Source organism: Talpa occidentalis, unplaced genomic scaffold (genome assembly GCF_014898055.3).
Source record: "Talpa occidentalis isolate TD23 unplaced genomic scaffold, MPIMG_talOcc4v2.1 talOcc4.5, whole genome shotgun sequence".
Classification (NCBI taxonomy): Eukaryota; Metazoa; Chordata; class Mammalia; order Eulipotyphla; family Talpidae; genus Talpa; species Talpa occidentalis.
Genome location: NW_023604861.1, coordinates 10,853,282 through 10,873,862, shown reverse-complemented (window position 1 = coordinate 10,873,862; position 20,581 = coordinate 10,853,282). Strand labels below are relative to the sequence as shown.

Sequence of the window (20,581 nt, the reverse complement as noted above, 5' to 3'; positions counted from 1 at the left end):
GGGGAGTGAAGACTGGGTCTCCTAGAGAGAAGACTACATCTTCTGGAAGTGTTTGTATTTTCATAATAACTCCCCAATTTCTTCTGTTTTATTTTCCTCTTCCCTAACCTCCATTAAAATCGCCTGCAATTTAGGATTGCAACATTGTGTGAAATGTAGTTGGCATTCTGTTATCCGTATAAAATCAAAGTCCTGCTACCTACTACTGCTCCACCAGACATCCAGAGGTCACTAATTCAATGTGATAACTGGATTATATATCAGTTTATATACCCAGGCAGTTTTCCCAATAATCCCAGTTTACCATGAGCCCCAAGGCTCTGGGGCAAGCAGCCAGGATCCAAAACCGTATTGACAAAAGTTGACTTGCTGCTGTTTGCCAAAACATAGGTGGGGGCCTCCCCGGTGGCACAGCGGTAGAGCGCTGGAGCGCTGGGTTGCGAAGCTGCCCGCGACCTCTGCGGTGCCGGTTCAGTCCCCAGCTGCTCCCCGGCATGGCACGCAGACCTCTCCTGCCACCCGCTGCTCCCCTCAACAGTGTACTTCGGTCCTTCTGCCTGCTCTGCTCCCCGCTCTGGCTCTGGTGAATTCTCTCACCCTCCCACACTTCTGACTGTACCCAGTGCTTGTATAAACAAACAAATAAATAAATAAAACATGCCTCTATTAAAAAAAAAATCTCCTGTTGTTATTAGGGGGAGAGGATGTCCTGAGGAACTCCACAAACTCAGGGGTTTTTTTTACCACACCACCACCCCAGGCCAAAGAAATCCAAGGCACAAAGGACTGCAAATCCCTAAATGTCATCTCCAGGTGGGGAGCATGCTGGTGCCTGAGGGTGGGGTTGAGCAGCCAGGCTAGGGATAGAACCAGAGACACGTGGGCCTGGGCGGTGCTTGGTTTTTCTCTGGCCTTCAGCGTGCTGTTGGGGTCCCGGCTCAGCAGAACTGGTAGGATGCATCCACCAATTTCTCTTTCTTTCTCCCCAGGTTATTCCTTTCTTTGTTTCCCCCTTTTATAAATAAGTCCTTTATTGACGTTTTTTGTGTATGCCTGCAGCTGAGTCTCATTATAAGCCCCTTTTAAGTGCGCAGGTAAGGACCCACACTCAGGCCACCCCACTTCACACTGGGGTTACCCTGTAACATTGCCACAAGTCTCCATCTGGAGAGAACCTCCAGAGAAGAATAGCAGGGAGAGGCCCTGTTTTCTCACTTAACCAACACTTTTCAGAATAAACAAACATCAATGCCTCATCCCCGCCCCTTTAATTTCTACCTGAATATACAGACCTGAAGGGAAAACTGTAAATTTAGATAGAAATCATGTTCTTTTTTATTGTTGGAATCCTTTGTTCAATCACCTAATAAGATAACCCATGGTGGATATCCATATAAATATTGGCTTTGAGCACCAGTGTGCCAAGAGTCCAGTTGTGAAAAACGAAATTTTCCAGAGTGAAGGACATTTCTGACACAGCTCACACCCATGCCCAAATTCAGATGTTTCTATCTGGTTCCAATTTACTAGTCCAGTGTTTTTTCCTAAAGATGTCTCCCAAATTTACCAGTTTCTCAGTAACAGTTTTTAATTGAGAAAGAAATTTCCCCAATCTCTAGCTGCCGTAGGGGCATATAAATAATATTTAACTAAATTATACCCTGTGTGTATGTACAAGCATAAAAGAGTTTTGCCCAGCGGCTCAAAGTGTTCCCCCAAATTTTTATGACTCGCTGGTGAATCTAACATTTCAAAATGTATTTGAAAGGAAATTTGAAGAGCCTTAATTATATGATTACCTTGCCTGCACAGGAAATCATTTCCTTCTAAATTTGTGCTTTATCTGTTCTGAATTTATGGCAAATCATCCAACATTTGTTCTTTTTTTTTCCTCTGATGTAGGCAATTAACCATGGTAGAGGAAAATGGTTGTAAGTTTTACTACATTGTGCAATATTCAAATAAAACACAAGAGGGCAGGTTTTGCTTTATTGTAAGCCTAATTCCACTCCCACTTGTTAATCAGGATGGTTATTGTACTCATTACCAATTCAGAAACGCTCGATAACACACAAAGTGAATGAGTAATCAGAGTGTGTACTCTGCAGCGATAGCACTAGTATTTCAATAAAGGACTAGCCTCAGCCTTTCTGCATGGCATTATTTACAACACAAAGAACAATTATACTTGGGAGACACTGAGATCCTTTTAGCTTGTGTTTATAAACTGCTAAAGAGTAGAGAATGGCCAGAAGAAAGGACCACACTCAGCCAAAGGACATCCAAGAAATCTGACTTGAGTTGATGGGGTCAGTAACACAAGTAGGTTAAATGGTTTCAGCCAAATAGATACAGTCTTGTTGGAAATACCTAGAAGACACAGGCCTTGAATAGGAACCTTGAGGGGTTTTTTGTTTTGTCTTAGAAGATTTTAAACGTATCCTATAGCTCACAATTTGCTGGTGTGTTCTTTTTAAAAATTTATTAAGCCACCTGCTGAAGCATAATTAAATCCACCCACGGGGATTATTTTCAGTTTGAACTGCCAAGATAGCCAAAATCAGTTTCCTGTCATCTGTAGGGGGCTTCTAAGACAGAGCTGCTTTGATCTTTTGGCTTAAGAAAGGCACTGGCTTGTCTGGCTACAGTTTCCCAGTAACTCCGTCCTCCGAGACCAGGCCTTCAAAACATCAAGGTCTTAGCTTTCTATCCTAGGTCCTATAAGTGGTAGCACTGAGGCCTAAGAAGAAGAGACATTCGAAGAGAGAATGTGGCTGAAAAGGGTCCCCTTGTTTTCAGTTGCAAAGAGAAAACCCTCACCTAGAGTATGGACCACCCCAAATTTGGGATAGGTTATTATTCATTTCATGGCAGAGACAGAAGACCCCACTTTATTATGTTTTATCCAGCCCATGGTAGTAGTAAGTAGATGCCTGAGGTCGTGAGTTTAAAAGTTCTACTTTGAGATTAGTTGATTCATTCACAAAATATTTGTAGAGTGTTCAGGATTTACTAGGCACTGTGAGAACAGAATCCTTAGGTTTCTGTACTGAGGCAGAATTATCTCCCACAGCGAGTTTGAATTAGCTCTTTATGCCAGTTAGCCTGTATTGATTGACCACAGCCATTTTCTGAGGACTCAAAAAGTGCTTTGGTACAGGGCATTGCCATTGTATGGAGAAGTGGATGACCTGACCTCTAGAAGCTTCTAGTCTAGATGAGGAAGTGAACACCCATCACCAATACCTCCCCGGGCCTGACTTCCTTATTCTGGGGGTGTCTAATATGTTGACCAAGCTGGAAGGCTCTCCTGGAGGGTCACCATGTTGGCTGCTGCAAGACCCTTCATGCCTAGTCAGTGACTTGAAGTAGCCGCTTTAACCCAACTTGCCCCTAAGATCAGTTTTTAGACGTTGGGGACAGTAAAAGTCACTGTCTGGAAGAGGGCTGATGCTTCATTTTCATATCTGTATAATAGAAAGCAAAGAAGTAGCCATTGTTTAGATTCTCAAAAGGAACTAGAAACATCAGTGTATTTAAGAACTTCTTTTTAAAAGTGACATAGTTATGTCTATATATGTCTATATTTGTATATATGTGTATATATAGATAGACACCACACATATATTTCAATATATGTATATTGCAATCAAAAAGATGGGAATTAATGTTCACTACAGTCCCCAAGAGATGAACACTAATCTACAAAACATTTCTTTTTTCCTCTTTCATAAATTTTCCATTGGTTAACTTGAGGTTAAAATTACTCACTGGGATTATGATAATTGAGAATGTTACATTCTAAGAAAGATACAAGTGAATGTCAGAGTTTGAAAATTAAAAGAGCATTTGATTTGCAAGGAAAAGCTGTTATAGAATTTCATTTCACTTTTGAATGTTAGCTCTATAAAAGCACTTCTTTTGAAATCATGATTCATCTACAATTTTTTAATATTGTGGATAAAAAGCATAAAAAAGTGATCTATTCATTTTCTTCAAGATACATTTTTTTTCTGCCATTAAGAAGAGGTATAGCCATACAATGCTCAGTGATGTTTTCTGGGTTAATTTACATAATAGTGCAAGTAAATACCAATGTTTTTATTCTACGGGTTTGTTCTACCTCTAGATTTGTTAAAAGGCATTCCTAATTGATTTATTGTAATGTTAGAAAATTTTATTTCTTTTACAAGAACTACAAAATTAAAATTATTTCTCTTAGGACATTATAAAGCATAATATTTATAAAAAGGTACACACATGCTAGATAACAGTAGCTGAGTATAAATGATTACTCTTTATTTCTACTTCAGATAGATCTTGCTTATGAAAATCTTATGAAGATACAAAGTATGAAAATTCTGATGTACCTGACAGGTGAGCTAGAGGCGGCTATTTGCTTTATAGAATTATTCATAATAGTTCATCTATAGAAAGTAATTTCCCCTGGTGCTTTTATCACATAATTGATTTATATACAACTTCTCAAGAACATATCTACCATGCATAATTATGTCTTCATTTTGATATATTTCTCTTTGGGCTTAAAAACAGGATGTAAAAGTAAGTTCTCTACCAACCCTGAATTCAAACCATAAATCTTCCAGAGTGAAGCATGTGAATTAAAAAGTGCTGAATTTCCCATGAATACTGTTAAAGGCAGGAATCGAAATCTATGCATGTGACTGTCTGAAAATGCCCAAGCAGGGCTTGACCCATGATAGAGTTGAGACTTTCCTGACTCATCCCCTGAACCTTCTCTCCGATACACCTGTAGCTTTATGAGACTCACTCAGACTCCAATGCCCTTCAAATGGGTTTTTGTCCCTCTCTCTGGAATTTGCAATCTTATCAAGGGGATACCACTAGTTCTTAGTGAATCCTGCATTCTCCAGGACCCCCAAATGTAGGTGATAGCTCTAGGGCCCTCTTAATACCAACTCTTCACACACATCCATCCCAGGAGAGAAGAACTCAAATGAATAAATAAATCACCTTCTAGAACTGTGGCCTCATTATTGATATACAGGTTTCAGATATGAAAAAATGAACTCTATGTTGAGATCTCAATAACCACCAACTACTCAGAAATAGAGATCATTTTGCTAAGCCTAAACACCTTAGAAAAGAGACTTCATTCTTATTTTTCATGATCTGATGATTGCTTAGTAGAAAATAGCACTTAATTCTGAGTTGTTGTTATGTATGGATGGTTTTCTTTTTAGTGATAAGACAATTGATGAGCATACATAAGTAAATGTCAGTACATCATTAATACATCTAAAATCAACTCTTAAAAATAAGCCAAATGTATTTATGCAGGTTAGCTGTATCAATTAACCATGGCCATTTTCTGAGGACTTAAAAGTGCTTTGGCGTAATGACATTGGAGTTGTAAGGAGAGGTGTACAACCCGACCTCTCGAAGCTTCATCTGAGGCCATCTTGTAAAGGAATTGGTTCAGGATTACTGAAAGGAGACCTAGAAGCAGTGACTCCAGTCAGCTTTTCCTAGAAAGAAGGATTCTCTACTTGCCATAGGTTCAAAGCAGTATATTAATGACCTGGAAAGCTCTGATTTAAGTCTTCATGTATTTATTTATAACTATCGGATCACTGTTAATCCAGCCATTGGATCTTGTAGTAGATCTACTCTTAAGAAGTGTAGACTTTTGATAAATTCTGTAAAATCTCATTTACCAAAGAGAACTAAATTGATCTTTCATTCTCCATCTTATATGGGAAATAAAGTTTATTTTCATCATCAGTGATTTTATTTTTTTTTTTTTTCATCAGTGATTTTAAAGGCTGGGGAGTAAAAGACAGAAAAGAAAATTGAAAAAATGATGAAGAAAGTATCTAAGAGTATAGATGTTTATCTAAAGGGATATCTAAAGGGTTATCTCCAGATATCTAAAGGGATATCTTATCTAAAGGGATATCTCCAGCTAAAAGGGATCCTGGAGACTCAGACTATGCCTACCAGACCCAGCTCACCCCATTCACATAAAGCCCCTAAGGCCAAGAAGGATACAACCAACATCTTGATGTGGTGTCAAATTACATTGACCTGAAAATTAAACTGAATCTACTCTATCATTTGTGTGTGTGTGTGTGTGTTGCTTTCAGAACATGAGAGGACTTGATCAATATGGAAATTATTACCAGATACCACAGATGATCAGTTCTACCTTTGTTTGATGGTAGAGATAGCCTCAAGCATTTCAGCTGCAGTTAAATTGAAACTACAGCTAAGCATCTTCTGCATCTAGGGTCATCACCACAGTAGGAGGAGCTGTGCCAAAGTCTTTCAATTAAGGGAAGAACAAGTTTGTTCATTGTCGGGGTCAGCACCAGAGTTCAGCCAGTCTTTTCTTGAGGGTAAGGCTTAAGCATCCTAGGCTTCTTCTGTGTATCTCTTGTGTGGTTGTGTCTCCATGAGAGGTGTATATCCTTTTCGAAGTCTTCTATACTGCAGGAAAACCAGCAACACAAAAAGACCAACCAAAGCCACCAGCACTCCCAGAACCACAGAGAGAGTTGTTGTCCAACTGGAAGTTTCTTCAACTGAAACTAAAGCAGAAGAGTTTATGTTAGGGGTTTCCATTAGTTGAAATCTCTCAGGATAAGAAAGAATAACCAATTTGCCTTTCACATGCATTTTTGTTGATCAAGCAAAACTACACATGCTGGAATAAAATTTATCTTCTTCCCCACCAACAATTTATCATATCCACAATTGTTTTCTTGAGGCATCCACTAAAAAATGCCATTCCATTATTTAAACACAGTTTATTGCATTAAAAAATTCTCACAAATGCTTATATAGAATAAACCCTTCAAGGAAGTATATAACTACTTTTGTGAGTTAGAAACTCATTTGTAAAAGTGCATGCTAAAGTGGTATGTAGGGAACTGCAAGAAATACAACCCTTAGGTGGAGAAATTCTATTATTGCCTCCGCCTTTTTTCACAGGATGATAAATGTGTAAAACATCAGACTGGCTCTTAACATAGGGGACATTCCTTGGAAGGAACAGATGAAATTTATACTCATTGAAATAGTTGTGAGTAAAATCAGAATCTTCCGCATGATATATCCAATCCTGTACTCAGATATATTTAATAAGCACTCTTCCATAAATAATGAATTTTATTTTTAGACATTTATGCCAATTAGTCATTTAGAAAAAAAATTCTTATTCCAACAGCTGTTTCTAAATTCAGTTTCTCTGAACTGGGTTCTTGTTCCACACCCCACATCTATCTAAGATTCTTTTTCTAGTTTCTATTCCTCTGCTCTCACAGAGAGCTCTGGCCCATCCCAAAGGGATTCCTCAAGACACATCATTTTCCCCTGCCTGCTATAATCCAGCAGCATTTGTTGCCAGTCTTGTCTTCTTAAAACAAATATTTTTATTCTGCCATTTTTGTTCAACAGCAAAATAATATTATTTTTTAAATTCTGTTAAAGCATACATAACACATATAGTATCACCTTAACCATTTATAATTCTGCAGTTTTGTGGCATTAAGTCCTTCCGGTCCTTGTGCCGTCTTTCCCACCATATATCCACGGAACTTTTTCCTTGCAAAACTGAAACAGGGACTCCCTGTTCCCATACTCCCCAGTCTCTATAAATCTGACTACTCTGGGTACCTCATAAAAGTGTAATCGTACAGCTTTTGTCCTTTTGTCACTGGCTTATTTCACTTAGCATAATGTCTTCTAGATTCATCCATTTTTGTAGGAGTAAAAAAGGATTTACAACCTTTGTAAGGCTGAATAATATCCCACTCTGCACACTTCCCACTCTGTCTCTCCATTTGTCTGCCGATGGACATGTGGATTGCTTCTACCTTTGTCTATTGTAAATGACATTGTTATGAACAGAGACACACAAATATCTATTTGAGCTCTTGCTTTCAATTCTTTGGGCCACATATCCAGAAAATGAGTTGCTGAGTCCTCTGGTAATTCTATGTTTTATTTTTTGAGGAACTGACCTACCATTTTCCAGTGTCTGAGCCTTTTTACACTCCCACCAGTGAGGAATATTTCTATTCCAGTTTCTCCAATCCTCGTCAACACTGGTTATTTCCTTTCATTTTTTGTTGTTGCTGTTGTTGCTGGAGGAGGAGTAGTCACCCTCCTGGGTCTAAAGTAGTATCTCATTGTGGTTTCTGCCTAGCCTTTAAGGCTCTCAGTAATCAGGCTCATCTGCAGATCCAACCTTAACTCATGACCTTCTCCCCAACGCCTTCCCTTGCGCCAGGATTTCTTCTCATATCCTCTACTGTTTAAAGTCACATATCATTTTTAATTTTTGCACAAATGAAAAATGATGTAAAAATACATAAAATAAAATAAAATTTAAATTTTTTTAAAGATCCTATAAAGTATTAATACAATGGAAAAAAAATAGTCACATAGAGCTTCCAGTTATGGTTTCTGCAATTTTCAATCGAAAATTCTCCTTTCTCTCTCTCTCACCCACCTAAGATCTATCCATCTCTTTGAACCTAGATCAGGACCCACCTTTTTCAGGAAGCCTTTCCCAAATCCCTCATTCCCTTCTCCAACCTTCCATTATAGTGATGTCTCCTCAGGCATTATTGTAAATTTCTTTTTCTCAAACCAATAAATGAAGGTGAATTTGTATTTCCTAGTGAGTTAATGCATGATGGGCATATTTAGTTCCTCAGCCTACCTGTTAAATAACTAATGATGTCATGAGCAGAGATGATGAATGCATGTCAACATGCACATACCAATCTTTCTGAAAATTATTCTGTTCAGTCCCAGAGGAAGGAGGAAGAAGTTTCAAAGAGCTTCAGCTGCCCAGAGAGAGGAAATAGCTGGAGCAGATGTAGAAAAAGAAGGTAAAGTTGGGTACAAATTCCAGACCTGAAAGACTCAGAAGTCAGAGAGAGATGCAAACTCAGAAATCATCCTGCTTATGTAGTGAGGTGATATTTATGGAAGACAAAAATAGATACACATGGGGGAAGCCACCAACAAATATTAGATGCGTATTTTTCAGCTTTTTAAAATTTACCCTTTTCTTAACCTGTCCTAAGATTCTTTAAATGGCTGGTAAAGCTACATTTAAGAGCTGGGCAAATTAAAAATGTATGCCTTTATATATTCTTTAAAAATATTCTCCCATATTTTAAACAAAAAAAAAATAAAATTTGCATGACTTAAAAAACATTAATTAAAAAAAACATACACAGGAAACCCCATTTAGCCCACTCTGTTGGCAGGCCAATGTTAACCTCATAAACCCACCTGGCAGAGGCGATGTGGCTAATTGGGAAAAAATGGGTGTAGTTACAAGATAAAGCAGGTGTGTAGAAAAAACAAACAACAGCAGGCCTTGATTTAAAGTTTGATAGTCATCATGGATTTTTTTTGCATTAACTTTTTTTTTTTGCATTATATTATTACTTATCTCGATTACTGAAATTTTTTACCTCCCCTTGAACTTTGTGCTCAAGGCAAGTGCTGTGCTTGCCTCCCCTTAAAGTCAGCCTTGACTTGAAGCAATGATCGCTGGGTCCTGCAGTGTCCATCCACCTGTGGCCAGTACTTCTTGACATGGTTGGCACCGATATTTCAAACCACAGCCAGCATTTGATTAATTCCAATAGAATTGTCAAAGCAAGTGTAACAACAGATAACTGCTCTGTTGAACAGTCAGTTTCTAAAACAGTCATCCAACCAGCCTTTCCCTGATGTTTAATTGGTAGCACACAGGCTGATTATGCTAAATCTATATATTCTAGAAAATTGCCTATAAACTTCGAAACCTGAAGACTTCGATTTAAGATCTTAGTTTACCTTTAAAAAAAAAAAAAAAAAAAAAAGCTGCTTTAGAAGATGGATGAATCACCCACTTAGAAGTTGCATTAGTTACCTGGCAAATCAATGGCATAGCTATAGCCAAGTTGGTCTGCGGTTAAAAAGAGTTCCTCATTAGTTACCGGAGGGAAAAAGGGAACCATGTTATACATCCGATTGTGACCGATGGGTGCCAGTTCCTGTGGCCAGGCCTCCACAGACGGGTTAAATCTTTTCATCCACTCGTCAAAAATGGCATCGGTGAAGGAGTGTAGTACCTGCAAGACAGTTGAACATGGCAATTAACCTTGATGGGGCTGCTCCAATCAGACCAATTGTGGAGCTTTCTAGAACACAGAATGGAGCTCCTCTTGACACAAGGAACCTCTGTTTCCTGACCTACCCTTAGTGATACACTCCCTGGTATTTTTTATTAAGTTTTCAAGGCTCTCTGACATGTCTCTCCAAACAGGGTTATAAATCCCTTTGTCAAGTGAACCCATCGAAGTTCACTTTGTAGGTTTAATATTGATTTGGGAAATTTTGAGGTCTTCAACAAATGTGTGTCTTGTTATTAAGTACTAAGAAAAATGGCAAGTGTGAGACACAGTCTAGACAATATTCAGATGCTTTGATTTTAACAGAGAAGAAAGACATCTTTTGAATATAGTAATACAAATGGACAGTAAAGAAGAAAGTACCCAAAATGGCTTTTCAAATTTTCCTCGCCAGGGCCACCTTCTGGGTGGGTGCTCAATCATAGCCTTCACATTTGAATTCCTGTCATGGCAGCAAGAGTCAGTCTAAAAATGGTGTCATGTGCTATGATCATTTTTATTTTCTCAAGAAAGCTATTAAAATCCTTTTGAATATAGTGATTATTACATGTGTAAAAATATTAAGAGTAGGCCTCCTTGGTGGCACAAGGGGTTAAGCACCAAACTATGAAGCAATCCACAGCCTCTGCAGCACGAGTTCAATTCCCAGCCAGGCAGGGAGAAACCCACTTGGCGCAGCAGACCTCTCCTGTCTCACCCATTGCTCCCCTCAGCAGTGTATTTCAGTCAGTCTGCCTGTTCTGCTCCCCTCTCTGTCTCTGGTGAATCCTCTCACCCCTCCCCCCACCCCTCACATCTCTGGCCTGTACCCCAGCTCTTGTATGTATAAATAAGTAAATCTTTTTAAAAAATATTAAGAGTAAAGGGTCCATGTGTACAGTCCCAATTTCTCAATAGGACAGACAGGAGTACAGATCAGGCCCACACCAGGCTGTAAGAGGACCTCATTCATTGCCAAACCATAAGTTCAGGAAGCTCAGGGACAATGTCTGCTTTTCTATCCCCTCAGTGTCCCCAGTGCCTGTCACCCCAGGGCCTGTCATTTGGGTACCGGGGAGGTATTTATTTCTATAAATACAGTTCAAAGAATTCATTGACCTATTCACTATTTTACCTTGTACCTCAATTATAGCCCTGGTCAAGTTACACTGTAACTTGTTACTTATTTGTTTATCTATTTCCCCTAAAAAGACCCCTAACTCCTAAAAGCCAAAGGTCTTTTCAGCTTTGAAGTCATAGGCATGTCTTGCACATAGGACAGAGTTGTCCATACCCTGCAAATATTTGTTAGCGGTAGCGCCAGGCAAAGTGGTTTTAGTTTTTTTCCAATTCAACCAAATAGGCCCCTTTCTGGTTTCCTCAGTGTGTGATGTTATTCCGGCTGTTTTCTAGCATCAAAGTTGTTCAAGGATGAACTTGATGGTCCCTGTCTGGAGACATCTTCCCTGGTCGACCCTAGTCTGAATTCTTTGCTCTCTGAACTTCTTAACCCCTTTAGTTGAGTTACCTTCCTGGCTTGCACTTCGGTTACTTATTTACTAGAGAGTATTTTTTAATCTTACCTGAGGTTCCTATAGTTAGTTGCCCCTATTCAGGCAACAGGGAGAACTTTCTACTTGTCCTATCTCATGAGACCTCATTGGGGATAGTTAAAAGAAATGAAGTGCTTTACTGAACAAGTTTCTCCCCTGCCCCTTCCCAGGAAGATTTTTATTTTTATTTATTTTTAAATAAATAAATAAATAAAAATAAGCACGGGAGGGTGAGAGAATTCACCATAGCCAGAGTGGGGAACAGAACAGGCAGGCAGATGAAATACACTGCTGAGGGGAGCAGCGGGCGGCAGGAGAGGTCTGTCACGCGATGTGGGACCCTCACCCGGTGGCTGGGGATGGAACCGCGCTGCAGAGGATGCGGGCAGTTTCGCAGCCCAGCGCTCAACTGCTGCGCCACCAGGGGAGGCCCCCTCCAGGAAGATTTTTTAAGTTTTCTGCAGAGATAATCAAGTTAAAAACCAGAACTAGGAGACTTAGGCTTTCAGAGAGAAAAGATTTTTCAATTCTAAAATCTTGAACTTGAGCAACAAAATTCAAGCGGCAAAGGAATAAAGGCAAGGAGTTTACTACATAAGTAGCAACTTTGGAATAACACATGATAATGTAAATGGCCAATGTTTTCCACAAGTAGAGCTCAGGGAAAAGTCATCTCTGGGAAGGGACAGCAGTCCGGGAAAAGGAGCGAATTAGCATGAGTTACTGGGGTGGGTCCTTGAGGAAGACACTCCATGCTCTGAATCGTGGGAATGCCACATAAGGTTAGAAAGTTCCAGAAATGTATGTGCTTCATTCCTCTAAGTGTAGCCTGGGGATCCTGCCAGCCTCAAGGGAAGTTTTGCCTCAGGCTTGCAGTCCAAGCAATAGAGATAGTAAGTCTAAGGGCAGAAATCCCTGTCAGCTGCTTACCCAATATCCCTTCTCCTCTTCTTCAGTGTTTTCCTTTGTACTTTGGGGAATGCACTGTGCCAAGCTATCCATGAGATTTAACAGGAACTCATAGGATGGCACTTCTAGGGAAGTTCTTTAAAGGTGGTGGTGTCAGCTGAAAAGTGTCCTTTTTCCCTTTCCATTTCTCCTTGTTGCTTCCTGGAACATGAATGTGATGGCTGGTGTTGCAGCAGCTATTTTATCCATCAATAAGTTAAGAAAAGAAACCACTCCACCAAGGAGGGCAGAGCAAACAGACAGACAGTGTCTGTGATGACTCTGGAGATGCTATACCAGTTCTGGACTGCCTGCCACCAGAGCTCCTTTATATAATGAGGAAAATAACCCTTTTTTTGTTTAGGCTTCTGTAACTTGGATATTCTGCTTTAAGCAACTGAGGCAATCTTAAATGATACCCAGAAAAAGTATCTAGGGGGATACCAGAAAGTATTTTCCAAAGAAGGCCGTGTAGTAGCTCACAAATTTTTAGATACTGTCTGAGTTTAAGTTGGAGATCAAATTCTGATTAGAAAAAGAGGCAAGACATTCGGGACCTGGAAATACCCATATTCAGAGCTGCAAGAGTCAAATGACTTTTGAAAAGCACCAGGGCAAAGTGTAAATAATTAAGTAGGATACAAGACCCTAAAGCAATTTATAATTTGGAAAGATAAAAGAATGAGGAAAAATAATGAGGAGAAATTATAGGTCTCAGAGGACTGTAAAACACTATACAATAAATACTCTAATAGGAATATACACAGACTACCCAGTTTATAGAATGTAGTAAAAAATAAATAAAAAGGCTAGGGTGTGCCAAGAAGATGCAAAGAATGTAATAAACAAAATGCTGTGAGAAATAGTGTAACCACAGGCTAGAGAGGTAAGGCAGCCTATTGAAGAGGTATTTTGTTCAAATTGTGAGCATTGTTCTGTAATGCTGTCAACTCGTGTTGGGGAACTAATGGTATCCTCATTAGACACAGTTAAAAAGAATTTGCTTAATATCTCTGTAAAGGCGAATGTTATTTGAGGGGGATAAATTAAAGCAAAAGTAAAGCCAGTACACTCTGCTATAGATAGATGCAGCTTTATTTTGGTATCAAATGTGGAATGCTCCAGAAATTAGGTTGCAAATTTTGGTGTATAAACCTGTTCTACCTCTACTTCAACAAAGTAAGTGTAGGATAAGGAAGGGGGTAAATGCACTAAATTTCAAATTGGAGACTCCCACCTAGGAGTAAGTGACTATATATCTGTTATTATATGTGTTTGTGTGTGTATAATATTACATATATATAAAACAAGTAAATGTATTTTAAAGACACAAAGGCTACACATTATAAAACCAATGCTTTAGCATTTCAAAAGCCAACCAAAATTATGCAGACCTGCCCTTCACCAATTAGTGTAAGTTCCTAGTAACATGATCCAACAGGAATCCATTTTCTCAGCTATAATAAAAGCAATTGTAAAGAGAGCAAATTAAGAATTGTCTAAACTGATGCAAAGCAAAACTGTAGCTAGAAGATGACATGGGGAAACTTTTTGAGTAGGAGATTTTTCTTCTAATCTCAGCTCGAGCACTTACCGATTCGTATGACCTTGTATACATTTCTTAGCCTCTTTGAACTTCATTTTTCCCTATTTAAAACGAGGAGGGCTGTTACCATACACAGTTTTGTGACGTTAAAAGGTTTGCATGAAGTTAAAAAGTTTATATGACAAGTTAAAAGGTTAAGTTGTGTGTACAATGGGTTTGTACACCAAAATTTGTAAACTAATTTCTGGAGCATTCCATTTTTGATACCAAAGTAAAGCTGTAAAGTATAGTCATGAGCATATTAATGCAGTGTAACTTTCTCCTAACAAAAACTCATTGGGCATCTACTAAGTGCCAGGCTGTATATGGTGTTGATGACCATGTACGCGACTTGTATTCATAGAAAACTCAATTTTCTATGACCAGCATATCAGGTTTGCAATAAGAGTATAGTATCATGAGATGTTTTTGTCACTGACATACGTAGGGAACAGACCACTTTTCCAGATTCTCTTATGAACTTTTAGATTTTCTAAGTCATTGTCCTACATGAACAGATAGATCACAGAAAAGGAAAAGTAAATGGTTTTTTTTAATGTATGACACATGTATTAATGAGAGAGTAGGGGAATTGTCACTCTGCTCCACAGCTGGCGAGAGGAAAAGCCATTCAACCTTCTGGAACACAATATGGCACTATGGATCACAACTTCAGATACTTCCATTTGACCTTTGACCCAGTGATTCTATTCTCTTGGCTCACCCTGCATATTTATTCACTGCAGCATTGTTTGTAAAGCAAAAGATCAGAAACCACCTTAAGGTTCACAGCAGGAGACTGGTTAAAAATTTTATAGTATAGAATACCATACAACCTTAAGAAGAAGAATGCAAAAGTCCTTTATGAACTGATATGGTGTGATTTATAGTAAGTGGACAAAAACAAGAACAAAAAGAAGTAATCAATATGTATATACATTGGATGAAGAGGGGAGAAATATGTAAGCATATATTTATAAAATATTTCTGGAAGAATAGGGAATGATACTGGAGAAGCAGTGATATGGAACTTCATTTTGTGTCTTTTAGATTTGAACTTCTGATGAAGATCATGAATTTTAAAATTAAAAAACATTTTGGAAACAGATGCAATATCCAAAAAATATATGCATTGTAGTTGCAAGTGTGTAAACATAGAGGAATATGAAAGGAAATAAGCAGAAAAATTGAGATCAATTTATATACTTTTAAAAACCTTTAGCCAATGTTTATTTATATGTCTATCTATAATGATAAATCATTAAATATCATTAAACCATTAAAAAATTAATCATTACAAAACAATGTTATTTTAATTAAACATGAGCCTAATTATGATTTTTTTCTTTCTTAAGAAGAATAAGTAAAATAGATTCATTTTAAAGTTCTCTACTATTTGGGAGAAATAGTGGTGCAAGGGGTTGAGTGCCGCGGACCAGCACAGCAGTAGGCAGTAGACGATGAGGCCACCTCAGGGTTGAGAGAAGCGTGCAGGGTGGTCAGGGTGTCGGCGAAAGAAATGACAAACAGACACACTTCAAGAGTGAAAATCTGAGTGTAATTTTCTCTAAATTTGTGACCAGTATATATATGTTTTCGAAAAGCACAGGAATGAATATCAAGGAAATCAGCTTGCTCATGGGCTCAGCCTACCACTATCAGGGAGGTGATCTACATAACAAGCAATGACCATTATAGAAGAAAGAAGGAAGTTTAGAAAGACAAATAAGGGATTAAAGTTTGTAGTTCTAGAAAGACGGGGAAAAGATTTTTAGCATTCTTGTAGTGGTTCTTGGTGGTCGTTATCTATTGATAAGCTTTTGCCTTTTCAGGGAACTTCCGTTGCGCTTCCTCTGCTTTAGGCTGTTCCCCCCCCCCCCCCCCCCCCCCCCCCCCCCCCCCCGCACTGGTTGCCCAGCAGGATCTAGGGACCGTGGAGAAAGCCATTCCTAAAGATCACTGCGGGGGGAGAGGTGCAGCAGGTTATGTAGGGTTTTGCTGTTCTCCCGCTGCGCGATGGTTGCCCAGCCGGACCTAGGGCCGGTTAGCCCTAAAGGTCACTGCAGGGGGAGGTGCAGCAGTTGAGCACCGCACTATGAAGCAATCTGCAGCCTCTGCAGCATGTGTTCGATCCCCGGCCAGGGAACTGACCCTCATGGCTCCCCACTCTGTCTCTGGTGAATCCTCTCACCCACTGCATCTCTGGCCTGTACCCCAGCTCTTGTATGCATAAATAAATAAATCTTAAAAAAATTCCAAAAAATTCCAATTAGACTCATACTAACTCTGTGTTATACATGGTTTTGTGACCTATTAATTTTACTAATTTGATTGCAGCCTGGAGGAGTAGAGAAAAGGTCTTACCTAGGATCTTTATTTTTAGACACTCATTTTCTCTTTTCTTGCTTTACGTTCCTAAATTAATCACCTACCTTATCCAATTGAATGCCATTGTTAATGAATAAAAACATAAGGAGACCACTTTTATGTTTTATTCCACTCAGAATTTTAGTGTACAAGGTAAGAATGAGCAGTTCAGTTTTAACCATGCAACCAATGAATCCCCCAACCACTGAGGAAATTGAAGCCCCCATATTTACCTATCTGAAAGGGTACCGTTCAAACTTACTCTTACGAATGGCACTGGGAAGAAAATCACTAGTCTCCAACATAGTCTCTTGCATGGCAGTTAACTCAACTATTTACAGTCTATCCATTTCCCTCTTTTTTTCTTTTTAGATTACATCTAAATTTAATATTAAAGACAGCCCTACTTAGTATTCCTGTAACCTAATCTTGTTTTCCATGATAAATGTGTACATTTCCTTCAATTACCTTAGGAATTATTAGCATTATTAGAATTGTGATCACATTCAAATTTGTACCTCTCTGGCTTGAAGAGATTTCACAAAAATAATTTTAATAAATGTTGTTTGTAATGTATTTGCATGAATTGCCTTGTGAGTTAGAAATTCCTGAAGCTATAACTCTGTTAACTTAAATGCTTTAACTTGGATCTCAATATGTGAAAAATCATTTAAGGTTTCAACATGAAACTCTTTGTAAATAGCCTGAAGGAACTGTGAGTAATGTTCTGGAACGGGGGCCAAAACATTATTCTTTCTGTGCCATCAAAGAAAGACTGTGGCTTTTCTCTATTTATATGTACATGGTAACATACCACAGAAAAACAAAATTTTAAATATTAAATGTATTAAAACTAATGAAGACAAGGATGATTAACATATAATATCTTTGAACTATATGCAAGTCACAGGATTCCTCATCCATAAAGTTGGAAGAGAAATATGACTAAAGAGATATCCTTTCTGCAGAGGGGTTGATAAGTTTGCCAGCCAAATAAGGCTCACTGTGTGTTTTTATCAATAAAGTTTTATTAGAACACCACTCTCATTTTTCAGGCACTGTCTGTGTCTGCTTTCCTGCTCCACTGTCTGGATTGAGTAGTTGCCACAGAGATTATCTAGACTTCAAAGTGTAAAATACTCGCTGTTGTGCCCAAGATCAGCAGACTCGGCGAGCATAGCCTCCAAGAATCCAAAGACAGCTGATGCAAACGCAAAAGGGAGTTTATTACGGGCTCGAGACCGGGCCCTCGACACGCACCGATGCAACGGCAGAGGTCGAGAGCCCCGAACAGAGGAAGCAGGGGTATCTTATTGGGTCGCGAGTGACGCGAACTTTGCAAGAAGCTGGCAATTACTCATTGGCTACTACAAAGGCATTTTGGCGCGCGCGGTTAGTTTCAAACTCATTGGACGGTTAGAGATGCTGTCGCATTTATGGACAGGACTGCCCTCATTGGTGGCTGGGGTGGTCTGCTTTTTCGTCACCAAGTGGAGTGAGGGTTGTGACTGCTGAAACTATCTCCGGAATGCGGCTGGACAAGGACTAACATAGCAAGGTGGAGGATATACAAAATGGCGAAACCTCGGCTAAGCTTGGTTCCACACTCGCTTTGTGGCCATTCACAGAAAAGTGTTGCTAAGTTCTGTGCTCTTAACAGACCTCACCAAAAGAAGATATGACATGTAACAATACTTAAGGTGTAGGATGTTGAAAATCAAATTACTAGCATCACCATTTTCTCCTTTAGTAGGAGAGCAAGGTTTGGGGTATAATCCTCCGTTTGCCAGAGGATTCTGCTGCTCTACTCCTGCATAAGGAGAAGTACTGTGACATTTTTCCTCATGAATATGGATTGTGCATACAAACTTCATAGTTGAAAATGTATGCTTTAATAAAACTTATTTAGAGATATAGTCTGTACAGTACGTGGATGTGTGTGTGTGTGTGTATATATATATCTATACATATAGTAAAGATTTATTTATTTATGCATACAAGATCTGGGGTATAGGCCAGAGATGTGGGGGGGGTGAGAACAGGCAGATCGACTGAGATACACTGCTGAGGCGAGCAGCGGGCCAGAGAGGAGAGGTCTGCTGCACCATGTGGGTTGCTCCCTGGCCAACCAGGGATCGAACTCGTGCTGCAAAGGCTGCGGATTGCTTCATAGTGTGGTACTTAACCCCTCATGGCACCAGGGAGGCCCAGATGAATATATTTTTTAAAGATTTATTTATGCATACAAGAAGTGTGGTGTAGGCCAGAGGTGAATGGGGGTGAGAGGATTCACCAAAGACAGAGCAGGGAACAGAACAGACAGATTGACTGAAATACACTGCTGAGGGAAGCAGCAGGAGAGACAGGAGAGGTCTGCTATTCCTTGTGGGTCACTTCCCTGGCTGGGAGTTGAACTCGTGCTGAAGTGGCTGCAGATAGCTTCATAGTGCTGAGACTTAACCCCTCACGCCACCAGGGAGGCCCCAAGTGGATGTGTACTTTATTAAGTGGATGTATAGCTCTACCACAAAGAAGGTAGACACCAGAAATATTTGGCAAAAGCCAAGAGCTGAGATGATAGCTGAAAACATAATGGGAAATAGCACGTTAGAACTATGGAGCAAGGCTGGCATCCTACGGAGCAGCAAAAATGGATAAGCCCCCCACTTGTTAGAGAGTGGGGCTAACCTCCACATTTCTGAAAGCCCCCCCCCCCACTTAAGGAAAACATAAAACATATGACTGGAAAACATATTTTAGGAAGACAGAACAATTCACCAACTATTCCGCTCTCAGGAATCGTTAAAGTTCACCCTTAGCGCCCGTCATTAAACTGGTTGCCCAGAGATGGTCCTCAGCCCCCACGCACCAGAGAAGCTGAGGGTGTTGGGAACTGAACCTTCCCCTCCCTCTCCACAGCTCCCCTTCTGTACCCTGGGCGGAGTAAAAATAATTAATCACCTTGGAAATATCTCTGACTTCATGCTTGTCAGTAAATAGCCGTCGGACACAACTGACTGCCACGGAGGACGGAGCAAGGAGCCATAATTAAGGTTTGCAAACTCAAAGCCAACACACAGCATAGCTCTCTAATTTTTCCCCACCAATGATCATAAAACACACTGTTATTTTATGATGACATTTGCATTGTACTTGACAGTTGCTAGAGCAGCTTCTTATTATCTTTGTCTATTAAGAGTTGTGTCGATGAGCACAATGGTTTTTCCCACACCAGACCAGGTCCTGTGACCTGCTCTGTACAGAGCAGGAAACAGGGGCTGCACAGAGCTTGTTGAGATTCCCAAGAGCACACAAGTCAGGGCTAAATAAAACGGACTTGACTTGGAATCCATGCTCTTTTGACTATGCTGTGTGGCCTCCTAGGATGCCAGGGAATCAAACTGCTATCAGATGACGGTTTCAGGCTTCCTTGTCCTATGGAGTGGATTGTACCCCCTCCTCTACCTCAAATTTGTGTGTTGAAGGCCTAACCCCCATTGTGACTGTATTTGGAGATGGGGCCAATAAGTAATAAAGCTCAATGAAATCATTAGGGTAGAGCCTGGGATGATAGGATTAGTGTCCTTATAAGAAGAGACACCAGAAAGACTGTTCCCTCTCTTTCCACCATGTGAGGTAAGAAGGCATCCCTCTGCAAATGAGGAAGAGAACCCTCAGTACCAAATGGACCAGCACCTTGACATTGGACCCCTACCCTCCAGAACTCTGAGATATAAATTCTATTGTGTGAGTTATCCACTCTGTGCTATTTTATTATGGTAATCTAAGCAAACCAAGACAACTTGCTAAGATTGACATTATTTAAGGTGAGGAAAATTCTGGAAAAATATATAGTTTGCTATAGTAACATCTAAATTGGATGAGAAAATAAATTCAAAGTACAGGCAAATTTTTAAAAGGGCCAATGGTGAAATTTCATGATTACACAAATTATAAATTCTTGTAAT

The 20,581-nt window shown here is 39.6% G+C and overlaps 1 protein-coding gene across 1 annotated transcript in view; it reads right to left on the bottom strand.

Moving 5' to 3' along the window:
• Positions 1 to 4,000: 4,000 nt before the first annotated feature.
• Positions 4,001 to 20,581, bottom strand: part of DCT (dopachrome tautomerase) — a 34,831-nt gene continuing 18,250 nt past the window's right edge. Inside the window, exons 7-8 of the mRNA XM_037528799.2 lie at positions 9,920 to 10,121; positions 4,001 to 6,572 (exon numbers count right to left, since the gene is read on the bottom strand). Of these exons, the coding sequence (XP_037384696.1) occupies positions 6,397 to 6,572; positions 9,920 to 10,121 (378 nt within the window). The 3' untranslated portion in view covers positions 4,001 to 6,396. The remainder of the gene's footprint in view (positions 6,573 to 9,919; positions 10,122 to 20,581) is intronic.